Consider the following 13117-nt stretch of genomic DNA (forward strand, 5'->3'; position numbering starts at 1 on the left):
CTAATAAGACAAATTCTTCACTCCATCAACACAAAAGCCCATTTATTTATTTTATAATCAAGGTGGTGGTTCTTGATCTGTCTTCATCAACTTGAATGAATATTTTATCTAACAGTCGGTTTCACTTCACTATCTGACTACTATATTCTTTATGGGGGGGTGAACTAGCCACTAGTATAGTACCACGTGTACCACAACAACAATTTAAGGTTCCAAAAATCTAAATCTGTCTCTTGTCACAGAAGTCTAACCAATAGCCACTGAGCTCACAAACACAATGCCACATGGCTATACCTTCTCTATTATTTATGGTGAACATTTTTTGTTCTTTGTCATCAATCAATGTCTCTTATAAACCACCACGTTTTCCTTTCTTTGTCATCAATCTCTTACTAACTCCACTAACTAACATAAATCAATGTTATGTTAGTGCGTGCTCCCTTTTTTATTCATGCATTCACTTCTTATCCTCAACAACCTTAAGCTATGATCTAATCTTATATTTATTGCACAGAGGAGTTTTTTGTTTTCTTAACATTAACAACAGACTCCAACAATGGTTTCTACTTTGTCTCACAAATGTCTCAGTCCCTCAATGACAACTTTCTCAAGAACCCACTTCTCAAATCCTTTTGTGAGCTATGGAAACAGAACAACCAAGCAGAGGAGAAAACTGATGCAAGTAAAAGCAACAGTAATGCATGAAGCACCTTTTTCTGTCTCAAAGTCAACGCATAGTGTAGCTGAGATTGACATGGATCAAACTCCTCAGAAGAAGCAGCTTAAGGTACTTGTGGCTGGTGGAGGGATTGGTGGGTTGGTTTTTGCTTTGGCTGCTAAGAGGAAAGGGTTTGAGGTAGTGGTTTTTGAGAAGGATTTGAGTGCTATAAGAGGGGAGGGACAGTATAGAGGTCCAATTCAGATACAAAGCAATGCTTTGGCTGCTTTGGAAGCAATAGATATGAATGTTGCTGATGAAGTTATGAGAGTTGGTTGCATCACAGGTGATAGAATCAATGGGCTTGTGGATGGAGTTTCTGGGTCTTGGTAAGTTAAATCTTGTGACATATCAGTGATTGCCATGATATAAGAATTGGTTTAGTTTATGATAATGGGTTGCTATGATATGACTAATATAGCTTAAGTACAAATTAAATTCAACTCACTTTTGTGTTTATGGGAACTGTAGTGTACCTATTTTTCAGTTAATTTAGTAAACAGAATATACCTGTTTGAACAACCTCTATTTCGCTGACAAACCTGTGGCAAAAGTTTAAACATGAATTTCGAAACATTGTCTGCTGAGTTGACATTAATTTTGTACGTTTTGTTTGCCACGAATCGCAGAGGATTTTATCTGTACTGTGAGAGTTCAGGGTCTAAAATAGTTGTGAACCTTACTTGTATACATACAGTTTGATCAATATACATAAATTGACTACGTTTCCTACAAGAATAAAATTGAAAACTGGCAAAATTTACTCATAAATGGTATAGAAGCCTAGCTGAGCATTTTATTTTTATTTTATAATCTTGACAAATGCATGTAACAATACTACAACAAGATAAATCAAGTTCCAACATATAATCCAAAAGGATGTAAAACAACATTTCTTACTTATATAAGAATCTGTCTTGCTTAATATTGTATATCAATTGAAAATGTAACCTAAGGTTTTTTGTATCAAGTATTAGCATCTACTGCTGTGAATTGATATTAAGTTTGGTTATCAGGTACATTAAGTTTGATACATTCACTCCTGCAGCAGAACGAGGGCTTCCAGTTACTAGAGTTATTAGCCGAATGGCTTTGCAAGAGATTCTTGCACGTGCAGTCGGGGATGATGTCATTATGAATGGTAGTAATGTTGTCGATTTCATTGATCATGAAACTAAGGTAGTCAAAGAAACCTTTTATTGACTCTCCTCACATTGCAAACATAGGTATTTTTTAAGCTTTTAAACAATATTTGGTTTTTCACTTGTAGGTAACAGTGGTGTTGGATAATGGTCAGAAGTATGATGGAGATCTCTTGGTTGGAGCAGATGGGATTTGGTCCAAGGTCTTATTAAATTCTTTCTTTTATTCATAGTTTTCTATATAGTAACTTAGGGGAAGGGTTTGAAAAAAATTTATCCCAAACCCTGCTTCAATCCTTTTTTGAAGCTTCCCCAAATTGAAAGGTTTTGGACATTAAAACAAGGTGGGAGTTTATCATCCCTTTCTCCTCCCTTCCCCCACCCTCCTGTACAAAGTTTCTCATTCCCTTTCTCTCTAGGCTCCCTAAAAAAGCTCAAGTAATTGTATTCTCAGCATAATCAATAACACATAATGTCGTATCAGAGGAATTAACAAAACTGCTTATGGTATAAATATCTTCAAGAAAAAAGTTAGTCTTTTATACTTGATAGCACATAATCAATAACACATATGTATGTCAATATATTTTCAGCTTTGTTCCTCCAATTACTCCCTCCGTCTCTAAATTATAGTCGTTTAAGGGTTGTACTCGATTATTAAGGAAATGATTGATTGTGTTAATTTCAATGATAAAATTAATATCATTTACTAAAATACCCTTATTAATTGTAGTTAGTGAAGTAGTTAAGTTGGATGAAATTCAATAAATAAGGGTATAATAATGGAAAATAATAATAAATGTTGCATTGGTATTCTAAAGTGACAATTATTTTGAGAAAAAGAAAAAATGCTTAAGAGACTATTATTGTGAGACGGGGGGAGTACATGAATTCTTTTAATTTAATGTCTTTATTATTTTATTTTATTTTGAATCGGCAAATATTATTCATCGTCGAGAGGGTAAAAGAAACACCAACAACTCGCAGAAAGGAACAAAGAAAATACAACAAAGCTCCCACAAAGGCCACAAGCCTAAACACCGAAAATCATGAGGCCGAGGTATACACCGGGCTCCCTAAAAACAAGACCAAACCCCGCAAAAAACCAAGGCATACCAAGGTATCGCAACCAAAAGAATACCCCTGCCTCACAACCAACAACCCACACAGCCTGGGGAGTGAAAACCTGCCACAGCCACAGCTGACAGCTGCAAAGGCGCGACAGCAGCAGCCTGCAGCGAACTAAACCAGAAAACAGAAAAATTCAGACCCCAAAACTGCACACAGGCTTCAGCAGGCGAAAAAGCCTCCCTGCAAGCAGCACCTCCTGACAGCAGCTAAAACAACAGCAGAACCATGGACTGCCCTTACCTCCTGCACTGTCATCTCATCAAACAGTCCCGGGGGTTCCACTCCCATTCATAAAACAAACAAGCCGGGGTATTAAGTCTCCCCAACGACCACCTCCAAGACAACACTTTAATTTCATCCACCACCTCATCCCACCTAGTCACCGTTTCTTTGAAATTTGATTGTATTATTTTGTGAATAGGTGCGGACAAAGTTATTTGGGTCAACAGAAGCTACATACTCGGGCTATACTTGTTATACTGGTATAGCAGACTTTGTGCCACCTGACATTGAATCGGTTGGGTGAGTTGGCCATTTCTCTAACTTTAATCCCTATTTAACTATACTTGCCGGCCATCATTTTATCATGTCATGTTGAGAAGCTCACTTGAACTTCTTTGGTTGAAGGTACCGGGTATTCTTAGGACACAAACAATACTTTGTATCTTCAGACGTCGGTGCTGGAAAGATGCAATGGTATGCATTTCACCAAGAACCTGCAGGAGGTGTTGATACCCCCAATGGTATGTGCTTCTAAACTAAATGTCTTCTAAGTGTGTACCATCTGTCAGAGGATACCCTCTGCAGATGTAAAGTATTATTGGCACTCCATTATAAAATCAAGACACAGTGTTTAACATACTTTAGAAACCGAATTGGACGGTTCATTATAAAATCAAGACACAGTGTTTAACATTACTTTAGAAACCGAATTGGACGGTTAAACCAACGACCTTAACTAAAGTTTGGTTACCTAGGCAGTTCGATCGTGATTTTCTCTCGTTATTACTTTGGAAACAAGATTGGACGGTTCAACTACCGACCTTAACTAAAGTTTGGTTACTTAGGCAGTTTGATTGTGATTTTCTCTGGTTTGAGCGCATCATGACCCAAGGGTTTCACCAGTTTGGTATATAAAACATCAATGTTTTAATAAACATGTTAGAACATCCAAATCAGAACAAAAAAATTTGTTTTCTATACCTGAAAGCTGGCTTAAAAAACATAAAAGACAGAGATTGAATCAAAACCTGCATATCTAAAAGAACACAATCCGAATAACGTGTTTGATCAACATTAAAGATAATTATCATAAGTGCTATAGGCTATAGCAATAGTTGCTAGAGAAAGTCAAACATTTGTGTCATGTCATTCATTTTAGAGAAACTAAACTACATACTGAAAAGTGAAAATACTAGTTCAAAACTACATAATAAAATGGGGACACATATCGTGACACTTCTTGGCCGTCTCAAGGTCTGCCTCGACAACACCGACCTTTCCATCTCCAATCGAATATTCTATGGTGAGGTCTGCCCATGAGAGTCGTACAGCATTCAAATCTTTAAGTGCAGGCCAGCCAAGAACAACATTAAAAATAGAAAAAGACGGTGCCGACTCAACGACGAAGTACCTGACCTTGATGGTTTTGGTATTCTCACCTTTACCAAAAGTTGTGTCCAAATCAATGTATCCTTTGACTGGTACACCTTTTCCAAAAGTATACTTGAGAAATGCTTGACATGGTTTGAGCATTGATTCTGAAAGTCCCATCTTCAAGAATGCGGACCAGTAGAGAATGTCCACTTTACTGCTAGGGTTGACAAAGACTCTCAAAACAGAGAAGTTGTTGTTGATTTGGAGTTTGATTACCATAGGAAGAGCAACATCTTTGGACATGTTGTTTTCTTGTGTGATTTCGCTGAGAGAAAGCCTAGGGTTAGGTTTGGTTGAAATCTTCTTTGAATTAGGGTTCGTGGGGTAATGAGAAGAAGAAGAGAATGAGGTTTATTTGTTGCTACGGGATCCCATTGAGGGAACTTCTTACACCAACAAATATTACTGTAGTGTAGCGGTACTCTCGCTTACAATTTTTATAAATTAACTATAATTTTTTACGAAGAAAATAGGTATTTGTTGACATATATATTTTAGAAAATATCATTTTATAAAAAAAAAATATCATTTCATTTTTTATAAAAATCATACTAATTTTTTTTACATTTTATTGTAAAAAATAATCAAATTCTCTATTATGAGTAATAAGAACTCAGAAAAATCAAAATTTATTGCGTTGACGATTTTGGTGAATAAAATTTAGTTATTATAATCAAAATTCTCTTAACCAATGCCCCAAGGGCACTCTTTAACATTTTCCGATATATATTTTTGAAAAAAAAATCAAGTACTAAAAAATACATGTCTTTGTAAGAATGAACATGAACTCATTCAACAAATGGTTGTTGTTAGATCACTCATTTAAGTAGCATGCGATTTAGATAAGTCTGATATATCATATCACAAAGCTAAGAGACATGGTCTTATCATGACTCAAGAAGCCGATGTGATGCTCATGGAATGAACATGTGACTTCCTAAGGGGTTGTAAACGGGCTATATTCAAAGAAGAGACTAGATGTCATAGAATCTTATATGGAGTTCATTTACACAAATCAAATATGGATATTAGTTGTTTCATCCAAATGAGTAAGACTCATATGATGAAAATGGGTCTTCTTATAGAAGATTAACATGGACGGTATTCCGAATACAATTAAGTCTGATATGTATTCTTTTAGGCTAAATTTTAACATAAATTTTACAAAACCGAGCCACTTATAAACACATGTTTAGACCTCATCCAACATGGAACTCTTAACAATACTCTTCTCTACACTTAAGACGTGGAACCCTTAACAATACTCTTCCTCCAAGTAAATTGTCTTTCGTGGGAGTTCTTTTAATTAACAGACGCCAAATAAACAAAGAAACTATCAAAAGTATAACTTTATTTCAAATAATACTGAAGACTTTTGTTCAATCAATATGCTCCACATTAGACAACAAATGATATACTCCAGTAACTGTATAACCTTCCCGAGTATTGAGCTTCCAATCCCACTTATCTGGCATCTAAATACAATTAAGTCTGATATGTATACTTTTAGGCTAAATTTTAACATAAATTTTACAAAACCGAGCCACTTATAAACACATGTTTAGACCTCATCCAGCATGGAACTCTTAACAATACTCTTCCTCAAAGCAAATTGTTTTTCGTGGGAGTTCTTTTAATTAACAGACGCCAAATAAACAAAGAAACTGTCAAAAGTATAACTTTATTCCAAATAATACCGAAGACTTTTGTTCAATCAATATGCTCCACATTAGACAACAAATGATATACTCCACTAATTGTACAACCTTCCCGAGTATTGAGCTTCCAATCCCACTTATCTGGCACATGAACCTAAAAAAAAATGGTATACAACAAATCGCAACATTCCCCCACTAGCTCCTCCTCCCAAGCTAATACCTTCTACGCCACTTTCAACCATCACCATCAACATTCCACCGTAAATTGTTCAACTCGGTGATTGACACCAAACGATTATCAGTCAGCTCAAAAATCCTTATGAATATATCACATATATGATCATCTTCCAACGGCGGATCTATCCGAAAAAAAAAGCGTATTGATCCAATTAAATAAAAAAGCTCATTTTACGAAAATTTATTTTGTTTTTCATTTCCTAAAATATGTATTCATTTTGAATTGTTCATTAGAAGATGAGAGACTTTTAAAGTAGGTCATTATGTTGGAGAAAAAGAAAATTACTGTTAGGAATAATGCATTTATTGAAATAATGGAAGTAGAATTTCTAACAGTTTGGTAGTTTAAAAAAATGCTAGGCAATTGTTCACTTCAAGAGTCATTTTTTACTCGTTAAGAAGTAAAACTAATGCAAAGTTTGAGAAATGAAAATAATAAATGTTTTTATAAAATAAATTGGATCTAAATCTTACAATGTCTAAGTTCTCAATTCTATCTTCATGGCAGGGAAAAAGGAAAGGTTACTGAAGATATTTGAGGGGTGGTGTGATAATGCAATAGATTTGATAGTTGCCACTGAAGAAGAGGCAATTCTGCGACGAGATATATATGATCGGACGCCAACACTAACATGGGGAAAAGGACGTGTGACCTTACTTGGTGATTCTGTTCATGCCATGCAGCCAAATATGGGCCAAGGAGGATGCATGGCTATTGAGGTATATTGATTTGATCAATGTTTTCATAGTGAACTGAAGAAAGAACAAAAAAAAACTTTGATATCGAATTAGAATCTACTATATAGGATCTTAAATTGAAGTTGCAGTTATGTTGCAAACGTTTGTATTGTGGTAAAATATCGGCAACTTCTTCTGTTGTGAGTATGTGACATGACATGATATGAAAATATATTGGAATATCATGCATTAATGGTATGTTCAGTTAACTGTCAATTGATGAGTTATCATTGTTTTATCATTACTACAGGATGGATATCAACTTGCATTTGAGTTGGATAATGCATGGCAGCAAAGTGCAAAATCAGGCTCTACAATTGACATTGCTTCTTCCCTTAAGAGGTAACTTCCGAAACAACTAAGTCTTCTTCTTAAATATCTTGACAACTTGATTAATTTTGCAAATGGCTTCTTATTGATGGATCATTGTTTCATAATTTGGACCAATTACTTTCATAAGCTATCATATATTAATTTCCAAATTGGTTAATTTGGTTATAAATCACTTTGCTAACTCACAGTTCACGTATTTTTCATCTTTTCTTATTGCTGCTTTCAGCTACGAGAGGGAGCGAAGATTACGAGTTACTTTTGTTCATGGAATGGCTAGAATGGCAGCTTTGATGGCTTCCACCTACAAGGCATATCTAGGTGTTGGTCTTGGACCCTTTGAGGTAGCTATGAATTAAGTTGTTCTAAATTCGATTATGAATAATAAAGTGAAGGTGATACTTCATATTGTGAAACCTACAAATTCATGGTTGCATTATATTGCAGTTTTTAACCAAGTTTAGAATACCACATCCGGGAAGAGTTGGAGGAAGGTTTTTTATTCAAAAGTCGATGCCTTTGATGTTGAATTGGGTGTTAGGTGGCAATAGGTATGCGACACATTCGTTTGCTATTTATAACTTTTCATCATACATGCATGTGTTAGTAATATGAGTCAATGGATTGATTCCACAAAGGGTTGAAAGCAAAAGAAACTGAAAATCGTGAAAACATTAGTTCTCTATTTAATCTTGGTGGTGATTGCTAATATTTTGAAACATTTTATATAAATTACCACAACTTTTTATTCTTTGAAAACATGAAGAATAATGCTACTTTTGCAGCTCCAAACTTGAAGGCAGACCACTATGTTGCAGGCTCTCAGACAAAGTATGTTAGATTGATTTACTTTGTGCACTTATGTTACTTGGAATAAGAGTTTGATTAGACTTTGTTGTGATGTAAATGATAATAAGAGTTTGATTATTGATCAAGGCAAGTGACCAGCTACACACATGGTTTGAAGATGACGATGCACTTGAGCGTACTATTAATGGAGAGTATGTTTCTGGCCTAATATTGATGAATATCAACCTTAGTATATATATTTCCTGCCATATATACAGATCATACTACTCTGTGTCATTCCCTTTATGTTTGAATTGTAGATGGATTTTGTTACCATGTGGAGATGTACCAGGCCATGTCAAACCTATATCTTTGAACCAAGATGATACAAAACCCTACATAATCGGGAACACCTCGGCTATGTAATTTATTTGCAATTTTTATATTCGATTAGTTGAAAATCTTAATGTACCTATCAGACTTTTGGTGCTTCTTTGAAACACAAGCAAAGTTCTTAATTTTTTGTCAACTATTATCTATGGTAAAAGTTCATTCTCAATTTTTCATTTTCAACAAATTTTCTGATATGTTTCTGCAATTACAGGAGTATTGAACAAGAAGATTATCCGGGAAGTTTAATCACAATACCTTTACCTCAGGTAAGAAAATTTGTCTTGAGCTGAATTAGACATGGTTCCAACTCATGTGGTCTTGAAGATCATGCGACAAAGTTTCTCTTTTAAAGGTATCTCAATTGCATGCTCGAATTAACTTCAAAGACGGTGCATTTTTCTTGACTGATTTACGGAGTCAACATGGAACCTGGATCACTGAGTAAGTAAATCAAATTTCAGGCTACTAATTTTTTTTTTATCGAATATTACAAGTCTAGAAAATTGTATATCTAATTTGTTTCTCATCATATTTTCAGCAATGAAGGGAGACGGTATATGGTATCTCCAAATTATCCTGCCCGCATCCGTCCTTCTCATGTGATTGAATTTGGTTGTAATCAGGTGACAGATAATTCCTCCAAATTATACATATTGACAATGGTGAATTTTGTATGGTGTCTAAACATCGAAGTTATTTGCAGGCTTCATATCGTGTAAAAGTGACAAGATCTGCTCCAAGAGTTGCTCAAAAGGAAGGGGCACAAATTTTACAGAAAGTATAATCCGTACAGGAAAAACATTTGTCTTGTAAGTTATAGAAAATTGGAGCCATAGAGTCTAGTAAGTATGATTAATGTTAGTTACAATTCATCTTGTAAGTTATAGAAAATTTGTACAGGAAAACCAATTGGAGCCATCCAACATCTACATTGTTTTAATGCAAGGTATTATTATACAATGATGCCAGCCATTTTAGAATTTGTACATATCACACAATTTTTTTTTGTGACACTCAGAAATAAATTATATATTACTTATATTGATATAATGATACAAGAAATTAAGGACAATTAAATCCATGTTTGTTGTCACTTTGTAAAATGGATTGGATCTATTGCTATTTATTTGAAGGGTATGTTGTAACACAGTTTTGTTGGTAACATTTTCCTGAATCATGTCCAGACATGAGAGCAGGCATTGTATATAATTATCACATCTATTCAATACAGAAAAAGGCAGACACTAGCATTTTTCTGTGAATGATGATTTTAGTATCACTTTTAAGCACAACTATTTAGCAAACGTAGTTGAATAACATGTTTGATGAGCATTTTGAGCAGCAAAGATAGTTCTCATTCATATGATCACTCAGAATCACAGTCAAGTGCTTACCAATAGTTGTTTTGTTACACAAAGTGAATCTTTTGTGGAAGTAATTTTAAAGAAATTACAAATAGAAAAGTAAAGATAACTCATATAACATAAGACACTTTTTTCTTAGTTGTTGAAATGAAAATCGAAAGAAACACCTAAATTAAAAAGCCATGGGGCACATATCCTAACAATTTTTGGCCATATCCAAGTCTGCCTTGACAACTCCGACCATTCCATCTCCGGCAGGATATTTCATGGTGAGGTGTAGGGTTGAGATCACATCTCTCAAATCAGCAACTGTCAGCCTGCCAATAACAACATTATAAATGACGAAGTACCTCACCTTGATCATTTTGGCTTCCCTCATTTTCCGAATGTTGTGTCCAAATCAATATATCCTTTCACTGGTACACCATTTCCGATAACACCCTTGAGATATGCTTCTAATGGTTTCAGCATTGTCTCTAACAGTCCCATCTTCAAGAACGCGGACCAGTAGAGAATGTTCACGTATGAAGAGGAACATTAGTTCTTGTGATCAATGTGAAGTCATTGTCTGAAAACGAGATTGGCATGTTTTTTTGGTTTCATTTCGCTACCATCATTCTGTCTAGGTGGTTTGTTGGAAAACAAGATTGACATCTTGACTGATGGAGCTAGGTTTGAATTTTGAAGGAAGTGAGAAAATGGAAGACACTAACATTTTATCGTGAATGTTACTTGGTTGAGAGGTAACAGAAGTTACCTAGATTGACTATAATTCTTATATTAGCATTGCAGATTTGTGCAGGTTAACATCAAATTTGTTGTTTTGTAAAGTGCCACTAGTTTGGCTTAAATGCCTATCTATCTATTATTTGTAAGCCTAATTATGTCATGTTAAGAAGCTCACTTGAACTTCCCTAGTGAAAAGCAACGAGTATTCTTAATTTCACTATATATGTCATCAGTTTGATGTTTGGTTCCTTTAGTGTTCAATTAATAGGTTAAAAGAGAACATTTGTTGATCTATATCTAAAAGTTGGCTTTAAAAACATAAAAGACAAAAGGAATTGAATCAGAACCTTATATATAAAAAGAAAGTTGACTATTGATGCACACACACTGACACACTTGTTTGATAATATTTTAAGCAATAAGCAGCAAAGATGGTTCTCATGCATATGATCGCCAAAGTAAGAATCGTTGATTCTCGTGCATATGAACATTTTTGTGGCAATAATTTTAGAGAAACTACATATTGAAAGTATAGATACTCCTAAAAGCATAAGACATTTTTTTTTCTTAGTCGTAGAAAAAAGAAAGAAACACCTAAATAGCATAGCAGCACATTTTGTGACACTTCGCCATCTCGAGGTTTGCCTTGACAACTCCAACAGGATATTTCATGGTGAGGATGAATCAATGACTAAATATTTTACCCTAATGATTTTGAACAGGCAAATGGTTTCATTGAGTGATAACTATTTTGCATTTTACTTAGAAAACATATTATACCTGTTAGAAATATCTATTTTGCTGAGAAACATGTGGCAAAAGTTAAAACTTCAACTTTGAAACATGATAGTACATTTGTAATCCTATAAAACATTGTCTGTTTCAAGTTTGATCTATAACATAATTTGATCAATACTTGAAGAAAAAGATTTTTTTTTTTTTTTATTTGATCAATTCTGCGAGAGAATTCACGGTTTATCAATAGTTGTGAATCTTTATTTGAATACACAATTTGATCAATATAAAAAATATAGTGAAAGCTAAGATTTATTCATGAATTATACAGAAGCTGAGCAATGACCATATCCTTATTAGTTTATTATACTTGTCATTGAATTAAATAATAAGACAAATCAGGTTTTCAATTTCCTTTTCATTTACTGCAATTAAGTTCAATTATAATATACAATCAAGTTTTCAGCTGGCAAGATTGGGAAAATAGGTAATTTATCCTGGTGCAGCTTAATCAAGTTAGCCTAAAAAAATTGTATCAAAACCGGTTTGTCAAACTCTAAATCATTTGAACTTGACATGACTGAATTGGTTTTGGTACAGTTTTTTTTTTTAAAAACCAACAATTTTAAACCAATTCATTTAAACCAAGGATTTTGGCTTATCAACTTTTACAAACTGGGATTTTTACCCTCACGGTGACGTTGACCAAGTCCAAATTAGTTGTGGTGTCATTTTTCTAAAGGACTTAAAGTTGGGAGCTAAAACTGATATTTTGAAAGTTGGGAGGCTAAAATCCCAAGTTTAAAAAAGTTAAACGACAAAAAATGTAATTAAACCCTAAAACAATTTAAGCTTTCACTTATAAAAGTGTAATTGTATTTAGAAATTAGAAAGAAAGAAAAAAAACCAATGATAAATCCAGTTAAGAGAGGGGTTTCCAAAGCTCGAAAAGCATGTCATTCGTTGGTTTTATCAACCTCTCACCAAAATCCATTAATGAAATTAAGAACATCACTTGTAAAGCCAAGTATAGGTTCAATGGATGCTGTTAAAAAATTGATAGACTCTGGTGAAAGGAAAAAAAAATGTGAGTGAGAAAGTGAACAGAGAGAATTCTAGTTTAGGTTTAAAAAAACTCTCCAAAAAAAACATGTCCTTTGTTTAGTTTTGCAGACACCCACCAGATTATATCTCCAACCTGTTGATAAAAATACAAAATTTAATCCCTATTGAGAAGCTCACTTGAACTTCTTTGGTTGAAGGTACCGAGTATTCTTAGGACACAAACAATACTTTGTATCTTCAGGTGTCGGTGCTGGAAAGATGCAATGGTATGCATTTCACCAAGAACCTGCAGGAGGTGTTTGATACCCCTATGAAGCACGGACACTTCTCGAATTAGGCGTGTTCCGGTGTCCGACGCTGACACTTGTAATTACACTGAATTATGTAATTTTCTCAAATTACTAGCGATGTCGGCGTGTCAGTGTCCGTGTC

The 13117-nt window shown here is 34.4% G+C and overlaps 2 protein-coding genes across 3 annotated transcripts; one reads left to right on the forward strand and one right to left on the reverse strand.

Annotated features, from left to right (window-relative positions):
- Positions 1-285: 285 nt before the first annotated feature.
- Positions 286-9831, forward strand: LOC11408584 (zeaxanthin epoxidase, chloroplastic). 2 transcript variants are annotated; one of them, XM_013598043.3, is made up of 16 exons: positions 290-1047; positions 1735-1897; positions 1989-2063; positions 3413-3513; positions 3619-3734; positions 7051-7262; positions 7531-7622; positions 7840-7954; positions 8058-8161; positions 8396-8441; positions 8547-8611; positions 8720-8821; positions 9004-9058; positions 9145-9233; positions 9331-9415; positions 9496-9831. In XM_013598043.3, the coding sequence occupies exons 1-16, from the start codon at positions 557-559 to the stop codon at positions 9574-9576; spliced, it is 1992 nt and encodes a 663-aa protein (XP_013453497.1). In that variant the 5' UTR covers positions 290-556; the 3' UTR covers positions 9577-9831. The 2 variants fall into 2 exon arrangements, with proteins under 2 accessions (XP_039690213.1, XP_013453497.1); XM_039834279.1 differs by lacking the exon at positions 8720-8821 and having other exon boundaries at positions 286-1047.
- On the reverse strand, positions 4251-4996 carry LOC112421971 (uncharacterized). Its single transcript, XM_024784396.2, has one exon. The coding sequence runs from the start codon at positions 4888-4890 to the stop codon at positions 4417-4419; it is 474 nt and encodes a 157-aa protein (XP_024640164.1). The 5' UTR covers positions 4891-4996; the 3' UTR covers positions 4251-4416.
- Positions 9832-13117: the final 3286 nt, after the last annotated feature.

Source organism: Medicago truncatula, chromosome 5 (assembly GCF_003473485.1).
Source record: "Medicago truncatula cultivar Jemalong A17 chromosome 5, MtrunA17r5.0-ANR, whole genome shotgun sequence".
Lineage (NCBI taxonomy): Eukaryota > Viridiplantae > Streptophyta > Magnoliopsida > Fabales > Fabaceae > Medicago > Medicago truncatula.

Excerpts from the sequence above, each read along its gene's own strand:
- LOC11408584 (XM_013598043.3), top strand. The coding sequence starts at position 557 with ATGGTTTCTACTTTGTCTCACAAATGTCTCAGTCCCTCAATGACAACT. Across the intron at positions 8,612-8,719 it reads GAGCGTACTATTAATGGAGA|ATGGATTTTGTTACCATGTG; the intron begins GTATGTTTCTGG and ends TTTGAATTGTAG. Across the intron at positions 9,234-9,330 it reads CATGGAACCTGGATCACTGA|CAATGAAGGGAGACGGTATA; the intron begins GTAAGTAAATCA and ends TCATATTTTCAG.
- LOC112421971 (XM_024784396.2), bottom strand. The coding sequence starts at position 4,890 with ATGTCCAAAGATGTTGCTCTTCCTATGGTAATCAAACTCCAAATCAAC.